The sequence below is a fragment of the Macrobrachium nipponense genome, chromosome 20, assembly GCF_015104395.2.
Source record: "Macrobrachium nipponense isolate FS-2020 chromosome 20, ASM1510439v2, whole genome shotgun sequence".
Lineage (NCBI taxonomy): Eukaryota > Metazoa > Arthropoda > Malacostraca > Decapoda > Palaemonidae > Macrobrachium > Macrobrachium nipponense.
In genome coordinates, this window is record NC_061089.1 from 66,209,366 (window position 1) to 66,230,875 (window position 21,510).

Below are 21,510 nucleotides of genomic sequence, written 5' to 3' on the forward strand. Positions count from 1 at the left end.
AATTCTCATATAAGAACGAATTCTTCAGGCGATCTGTATGAGAGTCTTGCATAGTGAAACCATGGTCCTGTTTGATAACAATAATGATTCTTTAAATATGTATTACAATCCTCTAAAAAATATTGCATCATTGTAAAATGAGCTACAAAACTAAATCATAATTCTAAAAAATCTAAGTTCTAAAGATTTTTCTAATCGTCAGCATAAAAACTACGATCTTTCTTATACTTGTACATATCTAGATGTAGCCAAACTTTTAAGGTGAAGGGATAGAAACAGAAATGGATATAGTTGAGTATACGGGCAGCATAACAGCAGGAAAAGCAGCTATGGACTTCCATTTCTAGGTGTACTATATTGACTAAGAATGTTGGGGATGACATTATGTACATGCAAAAACAATAATTCCAACTAAAAACACTAAAACCATACTCTTCAAATATGACAGAGCATTAAAAAAACATTTTTCACACAATGCAAAATATGACTAATTTTTAATCAATTTGTATTTTTTATAGCTAACAAACTTGAGGTCTTAACAATAGGCTCATGCATATACGAGGTGGAAGCTAGTCACTGACCAGGCTTGGGACCTTGTGACGCGTCAGTCTTTCTTTCAACCCAGGATATGAGAGGGGCGGCTATAAGTAAGCAGTAAACATCAAGACCTCAGGTTTGTTAGCTATGAAAAATAAAAATTAATAAAAAATTTGCCATTTGTTCATACATGGAACAAACATTCAGTCTTAATAACAGGATAGACTTATACACACTAATTGGAGGGAGGTCTAAGTACTCTGAACCAGCTGGGGTTTCAGCCCACCTGACCACCCTTCCTAGAAGATAGAGTTCTAAAGAAGAGTTTGAGCCCGTGAGAAACTAGGTAAGTGAGTATCTAAAAACTCAGCCTGCTGGGTTTAAACACAATGAGACATGTCTACTTTGATTGTTTTAACTGGTTTCCAGCTGGTGCTAGAAGATTAGTATCCTAATGTTAAGACCGAAGATTTGTCCCGCGTATGAACAGAATTTTTGCTGCTTTGCAAAAGAATGAAATGGCTATATGATGGAAACTAATATACTGCAGTTCAGAAATTTTAAAATGAATTTATGGAATTTTAAAAACTTACACTGCTTAAGGAAAATAAATCCTCTACTACTAAATGGACTATGCGAGATTAGTCAATGTGCATTATAAAGAAACTACTGTACAACTATACCTGATCAACCTCCAAGGTTACTTGATGATGTTACATCTTTTCCTTTCTGAAGAGACCTGCTATTTTGACATATCCTTTCACTCCTTCCTTCAAAACTGCTTACCTCACTCATTCATATTATGTTGCGGTAATTCTATTCTTCACGTATCTTCCTTACCCTCTCCATTTATTCTTGAATATTGTTTACTAGTTTGCTCAATACACCTTCACAAATTTCATTTTTGAGACAAGATTTAACTCTCATCAGTAAATGAATGATTTCAAGAATTAAGTAAATTATCACATGAAATATATACTACTATAGAAATTGATACATGACCATATTTAAACTCTGAGTGATCTAAATTACCATCACAATATGATCATTCAACTGTAGCTTCATAATAACAATACAGTACAAGCTTAAAAAAATCCAAACATTACTATGATTACACAGGCTGAGACTTCCCAATGCTCAAGTGAGTTCCACATTTCATTTATTCCTTTCCCTTACTGGCTCATTAAGTGGCTAAGTGCCATACTTGCATTTATGTCAATCAGAATGTCAAGGAGGAGGAAGATACTCAAAGGAAATTAAGAAAACTATTCTTAAGTAATAAGAAAATGTAAGCAACGGTTCATTTTATCACTGTTATTACAAGCTAAACTGCAACCCTAGTTGGAAATGCCATAGGGGGAGATCTCAGCCTGAGTAACTACCCCTCAATTTCTAAGTAGGAAATCTTCATTCTCTTTTCTGTACACACTAAACATTATGGCATAGGTACAATGAGAAGTACTACTACAGTTGTTCTGCTGAATGAACACTGACTACTGGGAAAGATAACCCTATAACCCTAAAGTTTTGTTAAATGGACACTAAACCTTGAGAAAAGTCATTTCAAGTCCCATAAGAACTCACCTTTACACAACTTTTGAGGCAGTGCTGAGTTACTTGGCACCAAAGATGCTGATTAAGAGTGAAGGATTTATTGGGAAAAATTAACAGCAGTACAGCTGGAAATGCTAGAGTGAGCAGAGAAATGGATGGTGGCCTTCATATCATGATTCATGTATATACAACATCTCTTAATACTGGAATGTAGTTTGTGTGGATACAGTATTATATGGCATAAATACCTGACAGATTAAAAATATTGTGAACTGCAAAAAGGCACTAAAAGTACAACAAATATTGTATACACTAAAAGTAACAAAGACCCTAAAATATCTGTATCAATAAACATATGGTAATAACTTGCATTAATGGATCTCATCTTGAAAGATTTTACTATAGATTTACCAATAGCTGACACAAACACCTGAAGTTCAAATTAACAATTACAGAATAAATGGCATTACTACAAGTTTTCAGGGTCTACAAATATACTACTTTTATTATTTTTCATGTTTCCAAAAAAGAAATTAAATGCAGAGCATAATAAATACAGTAGTATTACAAAAAGCCTACATTATCCAGGAACATATGATTCATTTAAAGTTTTTCCTCTCGTATAAATATGTATGAATTGTGTTTCTTATCCTAATAGATTTCAATATGTGACATTCATCATTCTCTTGAATACCCTTCTTACATAATGGGTTCATAAACCCTTTCAAGAAAATGCTTATATATTAGTAATAAACACCCAAAAACACACACAGGATTTGTAAAAGTGAGGTGGTACTATTCATAAAATCATTTATGATTTCTGACCTTTATCCACAAAACACAGTTTGTATTGTCAAGAGTTATTGTACATCATCGCATAAAGCATACATTAAAGAACAGTTGAAAAAAATTAAGGCACAAAACTAGATACATGACTGACTACTTGGGGTGAAAATCAAAAGTTGTTCAACTAAATTACAGGCATAACTGTAGTTTCAAGTTTTACTAGATATTCACGAAAATGCAAGTGTTTTGTCAGGTGACTTTTGACATCAAATCAGGCATCTTTCTATTACTTATGGAGAGATATTATCTTATTTACAGACTAATATTCAAGGTTTCAATTATCTATGTTTGGAAAAGTTAAATAATGTAAAAAAAAAAAAATGTTCGATATTAGCCTTCAAAATTTTTCACACCCATCCTGCACCATGGCAAACTTCTCAAGTAATTCAGCTCTAGGCCAGTGTTCTATGTATCCCACTGATTCTCTAAGCTCACCTGAGAATCTGCTCTTATGCTAGTGTTTAGTAGTCCTTAATGCCCCACAATAGTACACTGGCAGTGTTGATGACAGGCATGAAGAGAAAAGACTATATCAAATTTCTCAGAAATACAAAAAGAAGGAAATTTTTTAAGTAAATAAAACTTATGCTGCTTTTGCTTCTGCCCCATTTCACTGCAGAAGTTAGTCATAGATGTATTCATTTATTATTGCCCCATTTCACTGCAGAAGTTAGTCATAGATGTATTCATTTATTATTATGTTCAGAAGCTGAACCCTATTCATATGGAGCAAGCCAACAGGGGACATTGACTTGCAATTCAAGCTTCCAAAGAATGTGGTGTTCATATGAAAGAAGTAAAAGAAGGTAATGGGCAATGGAAAACACTTTACATTTGGGGTCAGAAGATGAAACATAAAATATGCAGAAATCTTAAAATGTGTGCAAGGACTCTCAAAAATCATCTACAAGACTGAGTGATGTAAACAAATTCCTTTATGGATGTAAACTCAAAAATATAAAAAAAAATCCGAGACTGAAGTTGACAGAAGAGAAAAGAGACCTCCAAGAACAAGTGTTCTCAGAAACTTGTTCTGAAATTAGATGCTGACCTGTAAGCATAGTGACAAAAGTGCCTGATTTGTTTCATTATTTACTTTCACAGTAAACTAAGTTTGCAATCTTTTCCCATAACAGCACTGATACCAACCTGCCATTTGTATTCTATTTCTTAGTTCTTCATTGTTAATTGAATAAATATGCTGCAGTACCATCATTCAAAAAAGGTTTAAACATAATCAAAGTATCTAACTTGCACAACCCTTTTAAACATTAATAAAAATCATTACACAAAAGTTCATGTAGAAGGACGGACTCTTGAACAATCCAAAGACTTCAAAAATTACTAAATATCTATTACACTTAGGGTGGGGAAAAAACCAATGAGTATGTGCTATACAAATCTATACATTATTGAGCTGGTTCGTAAAACTCTCAACATGGCATATTATACACTACTTTTACCTAACGGTAACAGATGAAGAAAATTAATCCTGTGAGGAATTTTTCTGGACACCAACACATTCAAGTTCCCAACTTCCAAGGGCAAAAACCTACAACTCATCATTCCCATTTCATTTTCACAAAATATTCCCTCCCAACAAAGGAGCAAAACAATATCAGACCATGTCACTTGGGTAGTGCATATATACAGAGAAATACATCAATTTCATCTATGATTAATGGTTTAGACAAGTTACCTTGCATTGTTTGTTAGTTAGTGCCTTTTCAAAAACTTGGGGATTTGTCATGCAGCTTACTTAAGATAGTGTAGGATAAGTAAGCACATGTTATCTGTATGTTGTTCATGTTCGAACTGGAATTGGAATAAGGAATATAGGCCAAAGACCAAATGCTGGGACACTACGAGGTCATTCAGTGCCATAATATTCATGTTAATGCTCTCTTTTTTTGTCTTGATTCAAAGTGTATACATAGTTTTTTCCTGAGGTAATTACAATACCTTGTGCCTTGTTACATGTTGAGCTAATAATTTGTGCTATATTATTATATTTGGTATTGTTTATTTTGTGCTATATGTACGTACTTATTGTAGGAACCATGCTTAGCAGTAAGCGTGAGCAGACACCTGACTTATCATGTAAGCTGTGTAATACCTATAAAACTACATTGCAAGAAAGCCACATAAGTTGTGCAAATCTTTAGAGAGACAAGTGTCTCTGCGTAATGCTATCTATACCACCAGTGCACACTGGTACAAAGAGTAGTTGATAGGGAGTAATACACAGGTCTATAGGCAGAGGCACCTTAGAGCCAATGTTTCTTCCTGAGCCTTTGATCCTTCTGTGTCAACTCCTAATTTGCAAATAAAACCAAAGTGCTCCCACTCTACAAGCTGCTCCAGTAATTCACTAATGGTGGTCAAAAAGTATTTATGTATCTACCCACAATAAGTCCGCTAATACCAGACCTAAATTAGAATAGCTCAATTTATGTTCTTTCACCAAGCTGAGCAGTTGAAACAACATCCTATAGCTTCCAATCAAGAGATAATGCAGTGGGAATGAACCTTTTATTGCCTCCAATCAAGAGATAATGCAGTGGGAATGAGCCCTCTTTTCTGTCTGGCCACAAGGTTTCTCACTAAATCTGAGCAAACCCATTATACTTGAATCTCACTCAAAATCACTCCACTGCATTGTTAAAGAATGCACTCACCCAGTTTTAGCAATCAATCAATCTGAGTAACTTAGCTGTCTCAGAGACTTCCATGTTGACAATAGAATTAGAGTTTACGCCTAAGGCCATGCGCTGGGGCCTATGAGGTCATTCAGTGCTGAAACTGAAGCTTTGAAAGGTGTAACAGGAGGAAAACCTTGCAGTTGCACTGTGAAACAATTGTTAGAGGGGGTGGAAAGTCAGATGGAAGAGAGAAAATTTGAACAGAGTTACAGTAAATTTCCACATTATAAGCCAGGTTGAGAGCATCAAACCATGATTTTTCTGAACTGAACTCCTAGAATAAACCCTGGCACAACAGTGACCTTGTGTCTTTCTGCCTCAGCAAAGATCTCTACTGTCAGAAAGGAGACTATTTTATTGTAAACCCCCTGACTTCTCAGGCATGTTAATATTTCAAACTTCAAACTTGTATTTTTGTTATTTAAGCCTAATTGCAAAAAGAATGAGCTGGGATGACAGCTGAGATCAGGTAAATCTTACTGCACAAATGCACTACCCATCTGCAGGTTAGTTATCGATATTCTTCCTGTGGAAAAGTTCTGTCTGCAAACATTTCACGATAAATGAACCTGGCACTATATGTGTTGTATTATGAAAATCAACTTTGATAAAAAAAACTATATATTTACAGCCTGTCCCCAATTTACAAGCCTGAAAGTTGTCTATATGCAATTAAATTACATTTCCCAAAGCCAACCCTTGCCCAAAATGAAGTAAAAAAAAAAAAAAAAAAAAAAAAAAAAAAACTTTCCAAATGTAATATAAACAATTATGTACTACACAAAATGAACTAATACATACATAATTATCCTCCAAAATATGACCAGCTGAAGTAAATTTTACTCAAGTTATACAAAAGGAATCGCATATTTAAATAAGACATATACATTATTGCATTTGCTGGTCTCTGGTTGATATCTATCCCATTTAATGTCTGATGACTTGAACCTAACCCCTGCATAATTTGGGGACTATCTGTATTTAAGTGGCCATTGCAACAACAGAAAACTAACATTAATTATAGCAAAGTAGCTGCAGGTTCAGTAGTACTATTACACAAAAACTGTAATAACCATTTACTAACTCTGAATTCCTGAAACCTTGTTGTCAGTGACCATTAAAACTTCACAATTACTGACAAAGATATGAAGGTGGATAAAGGTTGAGACAAAAACTGCAAAACTAAAACTACTGACAATGTTATTACAAGCTGCCATGTCAAATACTTTCCAATTTGTTGAAAAAAGGAATTAAACCTCATTTCCTGAATGCAGCATCAAAAAATGCACATGGATTCTATTAAATAAACTATAATAAATAAATCTATACTTCATTTGATATCAAAATCCCCCCCTGTAACAGGTATCACTGAGTAAATTACAGAGTGAGTACAGCAAATACTAATAATAACGTCTTCATCACCAATATTTCATCTCTTTATAAAATTAATAGTGACTACATTCTAAAACAACCTTCATTCATCTTTGAAAAAACCACAATGGACAAGATTAAATAAATGGCAAACATGGCAACACCATACAAAAAAAAATTAACAGTCACAGAGACATAACGTCCCTCTTGATAACCTTTGCTTGTGTCAGAAAAAATAATTCATCTTAAAAGGGCCTATCATTATATATAAATCAGAATAGGACACAAACTTAAAAGCATCCTATTTAAAGTGTGATTTTTTTTATAGGAATGCCTGAAAGCCCCCAACAAATGAAAAGAATAAATGCATACCTATATTTGTCTCTTGATTAGGCTCTGAAATATAGCAATCACAACCAAGTGTATGTCAAAATTTTGTTTTTCTTGACAGTGCCACAGATTTCATATACAATGGAAATGGATCTTCTTTCATGAGCGCCAATAACTGGGACCTCTAGTGATACTGTTCGGGACTGATACTTACTTTGACCCGGACTAATTCAATCTGACCCAGTTCTCAATCTATCTTGACTGTCTAATATAGTTTTCAAATACTTCCTCTGCTATCATTTACTCTTGCCTTTCTGTTCCAAGTGACTCCTGTGTTTTACATACCTGCATTAACTTTGAGCAGAAAATACTGGTAGTATTGGCTTTGTTACCATAGAATATACATTATTCTGTTCACATATTTTAGGTAGCATATTCATTACATAAGTTTTGATGGTTCTACATACTGTACTAGTAGGTTTTAGGTTGCTTTTGGTCCTATTTCAACTGAGCACAGGAACAACATGTATGCCTTACAATGAATTTTAAGATTTTAATGGTTTTTACTTCATTTTCATTCTCCTAATGTGTAAAAAACAGGGCTAGTTGATTATTTGGCCACAATCCCCTTTTTCATGCCCATAAATGACTTTTTACCTAACCAATCACTGAAAGTTCTACCTTACACACAACCTATTGTTGTGCCGTGATAACTTATTACAAAAATCTGTCATATTTTAAAAAAATTTTCTCTGTCTTCTAACTAAAAGCTACGGAGGCATAAAAGGTCCATCAAAATGAGTGACTCTTTTATACGAATTCTGTGAACTCCTAAGGTATTCTACACCATACAAGAAAAAGAAATAGACTTTAGAAAGGTTTAACTCAGCCATGTTGTCAACCAATGACTTCATCCATCAGGATATTATATGGCACAACCTCTAAGAGGCCAAAGAAGAGCCGATATAAAAACAGCTAGTGGGTGATGTGATGACATGTAGTCCTACTGGGAGGCAAAATTAATACTGTCTTTCAAGAAATTGGTCTCGTTTTAGTGTCTTTTCTTTTATTGCAGCTATGAAAGCTATATTAAGTATTTCCTATACCTGTTAGTTTTTCATACATTGCTCTTATAGTACATGGTGTCTTTGCAGCAGTATAGAATTCAAAGTACAGTATTTTGACTAATCAATGACACCATTCACCACTCCTTTATAGATCTTTTCTTCTCTCTTTTTTTTTTTTTTTTTTTTTGCAGGTTCCACTTTTGTCATTTCCACTGGCTTGAAATACTTGCTTTTAAACCTTCCAGGTGGTTTGTAACATACTCAAGCATGCCACTTCCCACAGTTACTCAGCAGTACAGCCATCTTTAGATTGCTTGGCTTCAAAGGAGTTTCTCTCTCTCTACTAAACTCTGTAACTCTCACTCTTTTAAGTTTTTCTGCAGTCAAGTTTTCAGGTAATCTCTATGGCACCTTTTTTTCATTTTTAATAGTCAAACTGGGCTTGATTTCATAATTTAACAATGACTTCAGTTACCTTTATACAGTACTGTAATTTCTAAAACTAGAGTAACTTAGTCACCCTAGTATGTCTGCTCTCTCCCCTGGGAGCAAGTTGATTGTCCTTGGAAACAGCTCAACTACTGCTACAAATTTATCAATTAGAGATTATGTCTTTTTTTTTGTTAGCCAATAGAACAAGCACTTGACCCAGAACTTCATTTTTCTAATACTTTGCATGACATTAGTTCTCTCTTCAAATGGGGTTTTGTGCTTAAATTTTGTTCATCTACAATGTTTGATCTTCATAGCAAACTCAGAGTACATTCAATAAAATCCAATATATTCTGAAGTTCTAACCTCTGAATTCTGTTTTCCCATAACAAGCTTCTACTTCAACTGTCATGTATCTCCTCTGACTTTGTCTCTCTAGGTGCAATTTGCTTTCCTTTGGGTGCTTTCTGGTATATATCTGCTAGTGGTTATTGGGTTGAGAATGCTATACAACAGTAAGTCCTTGGTCTAAACCCTTACACTTCTTCCAAGAGCTGTCAGTTGAGCTAGCACCTGGAGCACGGCAAGTAAAAACTAACTAAAGCCAGCCATCTCCCAGGTTCATACTACAAGGGGATTTTCTTGTCCATAAAGGGCTCACAGTCACTTCATTTTCTGGGTTCTGGGAAGCAATTGTACTGATGTTATTCTCATAGAATTCTACTATAATCTCATACTTTTCTGGTCACTTCTACCTTACATATCCTAGTGTGCTTTCAATTAAAACCAATTGTGCTCTAGACAAGCTGAACAGCCAAGAATTCTTTCTACTCATGCAACCCATACTAAACACTTTTTTAAATAAAAACTAAATGATGTTATAACAACAGACTGATGCCTGAAACAGCAAAATGTTTGTGATCTTGAGAATTTTTTTAATATCCACATTTTAGTTTCAATAAAATTATGTAGTTATGCAGAGCATAAAAATTGTTGCCTAAGGCTTTCAAATGTACTGAAATCTGAGCCATATTTATGCCTGCATCACTGTTTCACACAGACTGCCAAACTGGAACAGCAATATTTTCAAAACTGTCCAAGAACATACCAGGTCCTCAACTATGATAAAAAGGTTTACTTTCTTCTACATCATAACTAATACTCTAGATACCTACATAAAAATCTAACTACATAATACTCTAGATACCTACATAAAATCAACATAGAATTTGCAAATATAATTTTAAAAGAGGTATGCTCAAAAGCTGGTAGCTTGCTTCACAATGATGGATAGAAAGAATAAAAGGAAAGAGATACTCAAAAGAATTCATACAAGGAAACTGAAAAGCAAAGAATCAGAGAGAGGTATCAAAACACATCAAAAAATATAACAACAAAATGTGGTTGGTGGAAAACACAGTAGTGGGCCACACAAATAGACTAACATTCTAGTAAATCTTGATATGGCATTTGACAAAGTACAAATTAGAAGGTCAGAGATGCAATTTATCATCAAATGAGGAACAGTCAGTCTGCCCTAAACTTACACAAACAGAAAACATACACTTGAAAATAAAATCACACAATGTTCTAAAACACATACAACTTGAACTAACTGTGTGCCAAGACTACCAAGAACATAAAGGAAAATTAAAATAAATTTCTATTTAAACATAACAGAAGAAAATATAATCCTAGAACACTCCAATACAAAACTTGAATTGGCCAAGAGCCAAATTCACCAAAAACATACAAAAATGTAAAGTGCATCTTAACTGGAAGAAATATAACACTATGTCATATCCTTACAACTGCTGTAGATGTACTACCTTGCATAATGCTGTTGTATAATAGACTTGAAACTAGCACTAAGACTATTCCTATCAAAGGGTACTGAATTTAAAACCACTGTTATATATTAGTGAAAATTAGGCTTATGTAGCTTAGTTAAATTAACTGTTTCCTAACTGAAACCCTAGTGAATAAGAGAGAGAGAGAGAGAGAGAGAGAAAAATTTGTATTTTCTCGTTTTATTATGTATCCATATGTAAATATCCTACACGGTGTACAGAATCGTTTTATATGAGGGATTTGACTCTACGCAAAATCCTGATAAAATGAAGCTTCAGTGAACTTACCACAAGCTCAAGTCAAGCTAACTGTAGTAGATAAGGGTGGACAAAAATGAACACCAGTAAGAATGTATAGGAAATCAGAAGGAAAGTGTCAGAAGGAAAGTGTACACAACTTACGACTTTAGAGAAAACTTATTTCACATCTAACCTTGTGGAAAAATCTGATATCAAATCTTTATTGTTGATGAATCTTAAAAACTATGTACAAAAGTATCGTATGGATGGATATGGAAAAAAATGTAAAATCCAACACTTCAACTTTCTATGAGGACAAGAAACTCTTATAATTAAGACTTTGTACTAGGAAGAACTAAAGTATCGTTAGTTACAGAAACATCAACTCTTACAATGACATTTTTATGCTGTTCCTGATAAAAACATAAATGGAGATAATAGCTGTACTGTATTCTCAAGCCAGGCTAAGTAAAATCTTTTCTGCTTTGCTACAGTACTAATACTGCTTGTCAAAGACTGCCGTCTACTTCAATGAAATACTATGCAAAACTGAGGCACGAAGTTAATGGTTAAGCCAGACTACAAAAAAAATTAATAAGTCTGCTTCATGTGGCTTGTGAGGCAGGGTGTAAACTTATGATTGTAATGGTATTGAACTTTCCAAATCATTTTGGCTTTATAAACTATAGTAAACAGAGGCAAATTTAATGACGTCACAAAAAAAGTCAATTTAAAAAAAGTTCTAAAAGATTAAAAATTTAATAAGGTTTACAAAATTCCCTTCATACTTCTGAAGAATTAAAATAAATAAATATGGCTTGATTACCTTTGAAACCAAGCTAAAAGTCACAACAGAACACAGCTTTGTTTCTTCAAGTTTTCCCCTACAACTTCAGCAAAAACTTCATTTCCTGAACATGAACACTCAATAAAAATTTTATTTGAAAACTCTAGTTGTTTATTGAAAGTAGTACCATTTTTCATGTATGTACTTCTCATTGTCTATCCTAAATGTCAAATCTCCACGGGTAAATAAAAGACGCCTTCATGCCTCCAGCCTTGGTCAACTAGTCTTCACTCAGTAACCTCACAAAGAACTTCTACATACCAAGGTATATACTACTTCTACACCATTTGTAAAGTGCTTAGCACTTACTAATGAACAAACCATTTACCTCAGACTAAAACTGACAAATTTTACAGAGTGGTGTGTTTACTATATCATCATACATCCCATCTGAAGTCTACATCCTATAATAACAAAACTGATAACAAAATGATAATTGATTGATTGACTGTTTATTGGTTATGTGGTTTCCTACTCACAAAATGATGAAGACTGACATTATGCATTACCACAATTAAAACACGGAACCTGTTTATGTATGTTTAATAAAAAATAAAAAAAATTTGAATTCCTTCATGAATGTAAAATATCGTAAGAACTAACTCTTATATCTACTAAACAACCACAAAATAGATGCAAAATAATCATGGTAAAATCTCTAATCGAATAGTAGCATTCCACTTAAATAACTTTCTGTGATACTGTCATAACTTACTGATAATAAAAATAAAGCATTCCTGTTCTGACTGAAACATCACAATAGCAAGAGCACAGTACAATACTCTCAGTACCCACAATTACTGAAACCACTCGCAAATAACACTATAAAATCACAGAGGCTATATCGCAGCTAAAAGTAGGGATGGTCTAATACGCTCTTAATGGTAATTTTGGTACAAACCAATCTCTTTTATGCAAAGCAATAGTGAGCTGGGATTCCAGGTAGCCAGTTTTAAAGTGTATGAAAAATTGCTATCCTGCCTAACTTGATTCTCATTGTATTTCTGCAATGTTTCAAGTACAGAAGCTTAACAGAAACAGCACTATTTCATAAGTCAGTGTATGACGCATACTTAACCTGCAACTCCCATACTTCTTTATGTACAATTTCATCCTGAAAAGAAAAGGAATCCTTTGTTACTTAACTCATCAATAAACTTAAGCATTTGATGAAAGAGAGAAACCATAATTTTTTCAAGCAAAATTAATTCTTTCATAAAAACCCACTTCTTATTTCTGGCCCTTGTTTGTGATCTTCAACTTCATTGATTCTGAGGTCCTGGCGAGTCAAGATCATTCATTTTTGTGAAGTATTATACCATTATAAATAAAGTCCACACACAACATAATTATTAACTACTAAAAGGAAATGAAAACTTACATCAGGTGTAATAATAGGGGCATCAAATGCCCTCTGTAACCACGATGCTGCAGCAATATAGTTGCTCAGCTGGATGTAACATTTTGCAATAAAGAGACGATTTTCCTTCCATCCTGAGGATCTCAGTTCTTCAGCAGCCTGGAAATGCTGCAGAGCCTCTTCGAAACTTGATGAAGGAACTTCTCCGAAGAGTGTTGCTGCAGCTCTGCGTTCCAACCAAGATAGTTGAGACACCTGTTACAAGAAATAAGTATAAGTAATTAAGTAATTACCTGAGTAAATCTAACACCAAATGGTAAAACATGATAAGAGATCGTGATGCACACACTGCAACTTTCTATTTTCATAAATGAAAAACAAGTATATCTCTTGAATTATAAAGTTTACTGTGCAGCCAATTCTTTTTGAAAGCATAACAAATAAATAAACAAATTTCATACACATTTTGGAAAAACTGCAAACCATGAAATTTTGCTGTCTGTTTCATTAACCAACGCAATTATTATTAATAGGTGTTAGTTTTTCCAGACCTCTGAGTCTCAAGTAGACTCTTCTCGGGCTGGTTCTCAGGGATCAATCCTGAGAAAGGGGGGAAAAAAAAAAAAAAAAAAAAAAAAAAATTTAGACTTTATTTGAGAAACCCGTCTTATTTAAAAAATTTATGATTTTATTAATTGAAAAATCCCTGCTTTCCGCAAGAATATTTTTCATTTCTGAACTCCGCAGATAAATAGATCTTTGCTGGGTCCAATTTGGGCACTCAACAAGCAAATGCTGTACTGTCATGGGTGTTTGACATCTGTTACATTTCACTGGGTCAGCATGTGGTGTTGACATCAAGTGACCATGTGAGAATCTTGTGTGTCCTATACGTAGCCTTGCTAGGATCACCTCTTTTGCTCTTTCCTCCTGTGAGGATGTCCTCCATGCATAGACTTCAGTTTTTATATTTTTAAGTTTGTTTGTTGTTGGCACCGAGGCCCATTCTTCTTTCCAATCCTGGTAAATTAATGTTTTAACTGATTTTACCCAGTCTGACACTGGGGCATATGAAATTGTTGGAGGGATAGTGCAGGCTAATTTGGCAGCAGAGTCTGCATATTCATTTTTTCCTTTTATTCCCACGTGTGCTGGGATCCAACATATTTCCATTGATATTCCTGATTGGAGGAGTTGATGAATTTTTATTTGAATTTCCTGTACTATTTGGTTTCCTGATTTATACTGTCCTATTGCATCTATAGCGCTACGTGAGTCACTGAAAATTACAGAGACACTTGCTTTTGCCTCAGATATCATATCTAGAGCCATCTGTATGGCTGTGACTTCAGCAGTAAATACTGATGATATTGAAGGTAGGCTTTTTTTATTTAACATATTTTTCGAATATGCAGATGCTCCTACTCCAACATTATTTTTGGAGCCGTCTGTATATATCATAAATTTGTCGCCTTTTCTTCTAATGTGCTCCAAAGCATGTTGGCGGTACATTTCCGTACTTGTCATTTGTTTTTTGAGTAGGTAAGACAGGGAGGTACATATCTTTACTCTATTTAAAATCCATGGTGGTGGCAATTCCATTGGTGGGTGAAAAATTGGATTCATATTATGTATGTTCATTATGTATCTAGCTCTTTTTGGGAAAGAGCTAGTACTATTAACTGCTGTTACTTGATTACAGTTTTGGAAGCAGTAAGTTGCAGGAGACGATCCCGCTTGCATTGAAAGACCTCTTTGTATTGTTATTAAATTACGGTGATGTTTTAAGGGCAAAATACCTGCCTCCACCAAAAGTGAGTTTGTTGGGGACGATCGGAAAGCTCCTGTGCACAATCGCACGCCTTCATGGTGCACTGCATCGAGAGATTTTAATGCAGATTCTGAGGCGGATGAATATATTGGACAGCAGTAATCTATTATGGATAAGACTGTTGCCTTATATATCATTAATAAAATGTCTCGCTTTGCTCCCCAATTAGTGTGTGATAACTTTTTTAATATGGCAAGGGCTTTGATGCCCTTGGCTTTAATGTATTTGATGTGCTCTTTCCAATTTAAATGTTGATCAAATATTACTCCTAGATACTTGATTTTTGTACAAAATTGTATTTCAGTGCTATAAAGATGCAGTTTGATTGTTTGGTTCTTCATCCACCTTTTGTCTTTGTAGAAGACGATTGCTTTTGTTTTATCAGTTGAAAATTTAAATCCAACTGAATTTGCCCAACTACATATATTTGAAATGGCAGTACTGAGAACTCTCTGAGCATGTCTCAGATTACTACTCGTATAGTAAATGACAAAGTCATCAACATATAAACTGTTTTTTACACCACTTGGTAAATTTATAGTAATGTCATTGATTGCTAAAGCAAACAATGTACAGCTCAAGACACTACCTTGAGGGATTCCTTCTTCCAGTTTATAGGTTACTGAGTAGGAATTTTCTACTCTTACTTGAAAAGTTCTGTTTGTTAAGAAGTTCTTAATAATATTGGTAAGTGGCCTCTTAGTCCCTTGGAGTGGAGTTTTTGCATGATGTTATGTTTCCATGTTGTATCGTATGCTTTTTCTATATCAAAAAATATAGCTACTGTTAATTTCTTTTGTTCAAAGCCTTTTTTGATATGATCTTCTAAATGTGTTAAGGGATCTAGGGTTGATCTGCCAGCTATTGAACCAGATTGTGTTGGTGTTAAAATGGATTCTTTGGTTATTACATACGTTAATCGTGCATTAACCATTTTTTCTAAGATTTTGCATAGGCAACTTGTTAGAGATATCGGTCTATAATTGGATGGATTACTTGCATCCTTTCCTGGTTTGTTTATTGGAATAATTATGGCATGTTTCCATTTATCAGGAAAGACACGTTTTAGCCAGATACTATTGTAAAATTTTAATAAATATGATTTAGCTATAGGAGCTAATTTTTCTATCATTTCAAATGATATTTTATCATATCCTGGTGCAGAGGGATGACAAGAGTTGATGGCATTATCTAGTTCATCCATGTTAAAAATATAGTTATATTCCAGGTCTTCAAGAGTTTCAAAATTGAGTATTATATTTTCTTTTTGTTTTCTGATACTTTGAAAATGTGTATCTAGGCTGGAGTAAGCACTGATGTTTTCAAAATGTTTCCCAATTATGTTTGATATTTCATAAGTATCATGGTATATTTTTCCATTTAAATGTATTGCACTTCTTGGAGGTCTTATATGTTTTCCATTGATTTTCCTTATCTTTTGCCAGACATCCCTTGTGGATGTGTTTGAAGATATGTTTGAGACATATTCCTTCCATGATGCGATTTTTTCAGCTATTACCGTTTTTCTAAATTTGGCTGTATATTTGTTATATAGTGGTTTAATGTGGTTAATTGTTATGTTTGTTATAACTATTTTGTTTAATATGTTTATACTATAGGGCATTTTGTTGAGTGATTTAAGGCGAGTTTTGAGTCTGTTTAGATTGCGACTCAATATATGTTTTATTTTACTTAATGTTGTTAATGTTGGATTCCACCATGGGACAGGGGATTTTGTGGAATGTGTTTTGGTTTTTGGAATACTTTTATCTGCAGCATTTATTATGAAGTTTGAGAAGGATTCACATGTAGTATTGTGATCTTCATTATGTGGGAATGGTGGTATGTTTCGTGTGTATAGGAAATATTTATCCCAGTTAGCTTTTTGGATATTATATCTTGTAGGTGGCAATATTTTGACATTACTTAAGTAGTTCAGAATGATTGGGAAATGGTCACTTGTGTATGAATCGTCTAGGACGTTCCATTCAAATTTCTCCGCTACATCATTTGAACATAATGAAATGTCAATTGAAGAAAAGGTTAGGTGTGTATTTGAAAAATATGTTGGAACTTCACTTTCATTGAGACAATACAGGTTGTGTTTCATTATAGTATTCTCTATGTTGATTCCGGATGTGTCAGTGGGTTATTAATATCCCATAATGGATTATGTGCATTAAAATCTCCTACTATAAGTAGTGGTTCCTGTATACTTTTGCTAATAAGTTCAGAAAAATCACTGAAATTTGCATTGAAATTTGGTTGGTTATATAAATTACAAATAGTAATTTTACTTTTATCAGGCATATACAGTTTAATTGATGTTATTTGATATGGCATAGATGGTATGTCAACAGGTTCATATGTAATGCTATTATGAACGTATATGGCTGTGCCTAATTTTCCACCGTCAGTTGGTGAATAACAGGCAATTTTATAGTGTTGGATATTTGTAGGGTTACTTCCTATATGTTGTAGACATATGCACATTGGGTTGTGGTCTCGTATGATTCTTTGTAATTCACCCAGACGTAGTCGGGTTAAGAGACCATTTATATTCCATTGAATGATTTTATATTCCATTATTGGGAGGAATTGGTGTTAAATTCTGTAAATTGATTGCTGATTTTACTTTATCTCGTAGTTTATATGCATTTGAATTTATTTGTGGTTTTTTAATCGTTGTATTTGTATGTTGGTTATTAGATTCTGCCGTTGTTTGTTTTTCATAGTTGAATATTAATAAGTCTATTTTGATTTTATAATTTCCTTTTTGTATTTTAAGGATTCAGAACATAATTCGTTCTCATGTTGGTGTGTTAAAGGGCACCTCCTTAATTTGGTAAAATTGTCAATACAATTTCGTACTGTGTCCTCTGTCTTGGTAGTTAGTTGGTTATATGTACTTACAAAGCATTCATTACAACCACAAGATGAAGCATGTTTGGTAATGTTAATTATTGGTTCAGAAGTTTTTGGTCTAGCTTTAGAAATTTCTGGTTTTGTAATTCTATTGTTCCTTTTCTGTAGTGATAAGGACTGTTGGTTTGAGGGGTTATTTGTTTTGTTGTTGTTGTTAATGGGATATTTCGGTCTTGTGGATGGTTGGGGGGTGATAGTTATATTTTGGTTTGGTTTAATGGTATGATTTTCATTAGTATTATTTGATGGAACTTGTAAAGAGTGATCTTTACTGTCCAGATGTTGGCTGTTTGATTGAGATTGAGGGTAATTGTGTATTTCCACTTGTGATGAGGTTAGTTTAATATCTTTTTTAAAATGTTCTCCTGGTGTAGTTGAGTCTCTCTGGATTGAATGTAATTTTCAATATTTACCTTTTTTCCCTTAGGTGGGGTTCTTTCTAGAATTCTTTTCTTTTTGCCAGTTCGATTATCATCATTATTTAATTCTTCTTCTATTGGAAGTTCTTTTCCATGGATAACTGAATCATCTATGTTAGTGGTGGTATTGGTTGTTGTAATATCACTTTTATTTTGTGTTTCAGTATTATTGGTATGAAATCCAGTTTCCCTGTTTATACTATCTTGTTTGTCATTGTGCTGTTTGATGTCTTGATTTTTAGTCACATTTGAAAAGGTGGGGGTTTTGGATGGATTGTTAACGCCTCTTACTTTTAGCTCAAGTCTGGCTTCCATGACTGACATTCCTGTCCTATTTATTAACAACTGAAGTTCTGTGTTATATTGGTAAAATGAACACTCCTTAGATTTTGCGTGATGGGCTAGTCCACAATTAATACATTTTGATTGATTACAGTTCCAATTAGTGGTATGGTCATCTGATGCACAGACTGCACATATAGCTTTATTACGGCATCTTTTGTATGTGTGTCCATACCTTGAGCACTGTGTACATTGTAATGGTTTAGGAACAAAAGGACGAACTTCTCTATTTTGTCCAAGAATTTTTATTTTAAATGGTAAGTCTTGGCCTGTAAATTTTATTTGGCAATGTTGATATTTTTACTTTTATCTTTCCTACTTGAAATAGAGTATATTTCTAAATCGTGGATATTGTTATATCTCAATTTTAGGGAGTCTAGCAATAGTTGTTTTGAAGGAAGCTCCTGCTCGCTATTGGGTAGGATGACTGTACCCTGTACATAATTCAATGTTTCGTGGCTTGTAATTATTACCTTTATATTATTTATTTCTGTTATACTTAAAAAGGCAGTGGACTGCTTTTTATTGGTTACTTGGATAAGCCATTCATTGTCCTTGATGTGTCTGCATTCCATGTCTTGTGTTGGATATATGTTAAGTAATTTGTTTTCTAGCATCGCTGCTGAGATTTTGTTGTCAGCTTTGAGGACTAGAAATCTTGACCAATTATCTGGTCCAAAGAGGTCATCAAAATGTACCAATGTGGGATTAAGTCGGTAATTTTTGTTTCTTTTTGGTCCCTTTTTTATGTATGTTGCTTGTCTATTATGATTTTTATATTTTTCTGTATTGCTGGGAGGATTATTTGTCTCTAATTCAGAATTATTGTTCATCATATATGGTTCCATTGTTACGATATTGGAGTTTACCAATTTATTTTTGTTTGTTTCTTTTTTATTTATGCACTCTATTTGGTTTTCTGGCTCTGCTGCTTTACTTGGAACAGGGTGTTCCTTTGTATCTTTTATAGTACTTTCACTACTTGTGGCAGTACCTAGGAAATTCGGGAGTGACGTGCCAATGGTCATCAACTGTGCCGTAGTTTTTCCATCATGGGGCCCAGGGGTACTCAAATAATTTATTTCACAGTTCATAAATTTTGAGTTTTTACAAAAAAAAAAAAAAAAAAAAAAAAAAAAAAAAAAAAAAAAAAAAAAAAAAAAAAAAAAAAAACTCTTGAAAAGATATCATTGGCCCTTCGCGAAGTTAAATCTTCTGCCAAAGGCACAAGTGAGAAAGGACTCCCAAATGTCCGCATCCCTACCCTACCCCAAAAGGGGATGGCATAACATGATTAGTATGGCCCAAGTGTAAGCAGAACCCGCTTGCTAGGACTAAGAGTATTATGTTAATACAATTATCCCCATCCTAATCACATTATGGGCAAACTGGATAGAATGCCGAGAGTTCTATTCCTAGAACCAGGCCCCCCCTGGAATCCGTGGTCCAGCTCCACAGAATAGTTCCGCCTGAAAAACAGGTCCGAACATTGTCGGGTAGATGATGGATCTACCACAGTTCTCACTATTTAGTTTCGGATTTAACTCCACGTTAAGCCATGATATGTTTTCTCATTTATTTGCTTTTAAAAATTTTGGCAAAAAATGGAAAAGTCCACATAAGTTTACTCGAAAATATATAATGTCATATGGGACTCTTGGGTTCGAACCTGGGAAGAGATTCCTGAGGTTCGAGAGCCCCCTCACCACGTCAAGGTGGTCCCAAAATGAGGGGGTAACCAACGCAAAAAATGCAAAATTCAAAATCACATGCTCATAAACAAAATGGCCTGTAAAAGAAAATTGCAGCCTACTGACTTAAAATAGCTATTAAAACTACCTATTCTCCTGTCGAATGTCACAACATCCTTGTCAGGGACAGGGATGGTCTAAGGACTAGTATAGCAGAAAGTACCACTGGACGTGTTAGTTTCCAAATGACTTTGTGAACTCCCACATCACTAGTTTTGCTACAGTACAATCATCGATAGTCATACAAAATCTAGTTTAGTATGACTGATATAGTGGTATCTTTATGCATCCGTTTTTAATATGAGCAGCGTATATAGTCAGTAGCCTATCATTCATTACATTTCCATTGTTAATAGTTCTATACAAAAAGAAAGTTTAATTATTCCTGATTTACAGCGCACACCAAAAGATAGCTTGATGATATGACTAATTGCTTTCATGCATGACCACAATCAGTAAAAACTACCTATATATAAGTAGTTGGTGTAATTGAATAAAAAAAAAAAAAATCTGGTAACTGAGGAATTTTTGTCAGTCCTCTGCAGTGGAAATCCCATAAATGGAACAAGGTTCTGCTAAATTACGTACTCTGTTCGTAATAATGATTACTGCAGTATTATCACAAAATAACTCAGAATCATAGATCATCTGAGAGTATTTCTCCTGAAACTTAGTAATATGAGTGCCAAAAAGACTTTGCATAGGACATTTTTTATTTCATCTCCAAATCAAATAAAAAAAATAAAAAACGCATACCTCAAAACAAAAGCGTCCCAATAAATGGTGGAGGGTAGAGTCGTCAGGGTTAAGATCCAGGGCTCTATCTATGTGCTCCTTGAAGACGTTGCCACTCTGAACACGTTCCTTTATGCCAAGGAACTCGCCTCTTGCCCCTGATAAAATGGCATACCATTTGTGGATTTCAGGGTGCTCCTCATTCAGTTTCAGGGCTCTTGCTGCATAATCATATGCTAATCAAAAGAACAAAGATACATAATATCAATGTATCAATCTTACACAGCACTACAAATTTTTCAAACATGATATCAATGTATCAATCTTACACAGCACTACAAATTTTTCAAACATGATATCAATGTATCAAT

General features: G+C 34.1%; 1 protein-coding gene across 5 annotated transcripts in view; it reads right to left on the minus strand.

The window, feature by feature from the left end:
* Positions 1 to 245: 245 nt before the first annotated feature.
* The window catches only part of LOC135226925 (regulator of microtubule dynamics protein 1-like), a 48,876-nt gene continuing 27,611 nt past the window's right edge, over positions 246 to 21,510 (minus strand). For all 5 annotated transcript variants that reach the window (XM_064266614.1, XM_064266628.1, XM_064266620.1 and 2 more), the window contains 3 exons: positions 21,161 to 21,375; positions 13,158 to 13,391; positions 246 to 12,890 (listed from right to left, as the gene is read on the minus strand). In XM_064266614.1, coding sequence (XP_064122684.1) covers positions 12,825 to 12,890; positions 13,158 to 13,391; positions 21,161 to 21,375 — 515 coding nt within the window. In that variant the 3' untranslated portion in view covers positions 246 to 12,824. The remainder of the gene's footprint in view (positions 12,891 to 13,157; positions 13,392 to 21,160; positions 21,376 to 21,510) is intronic.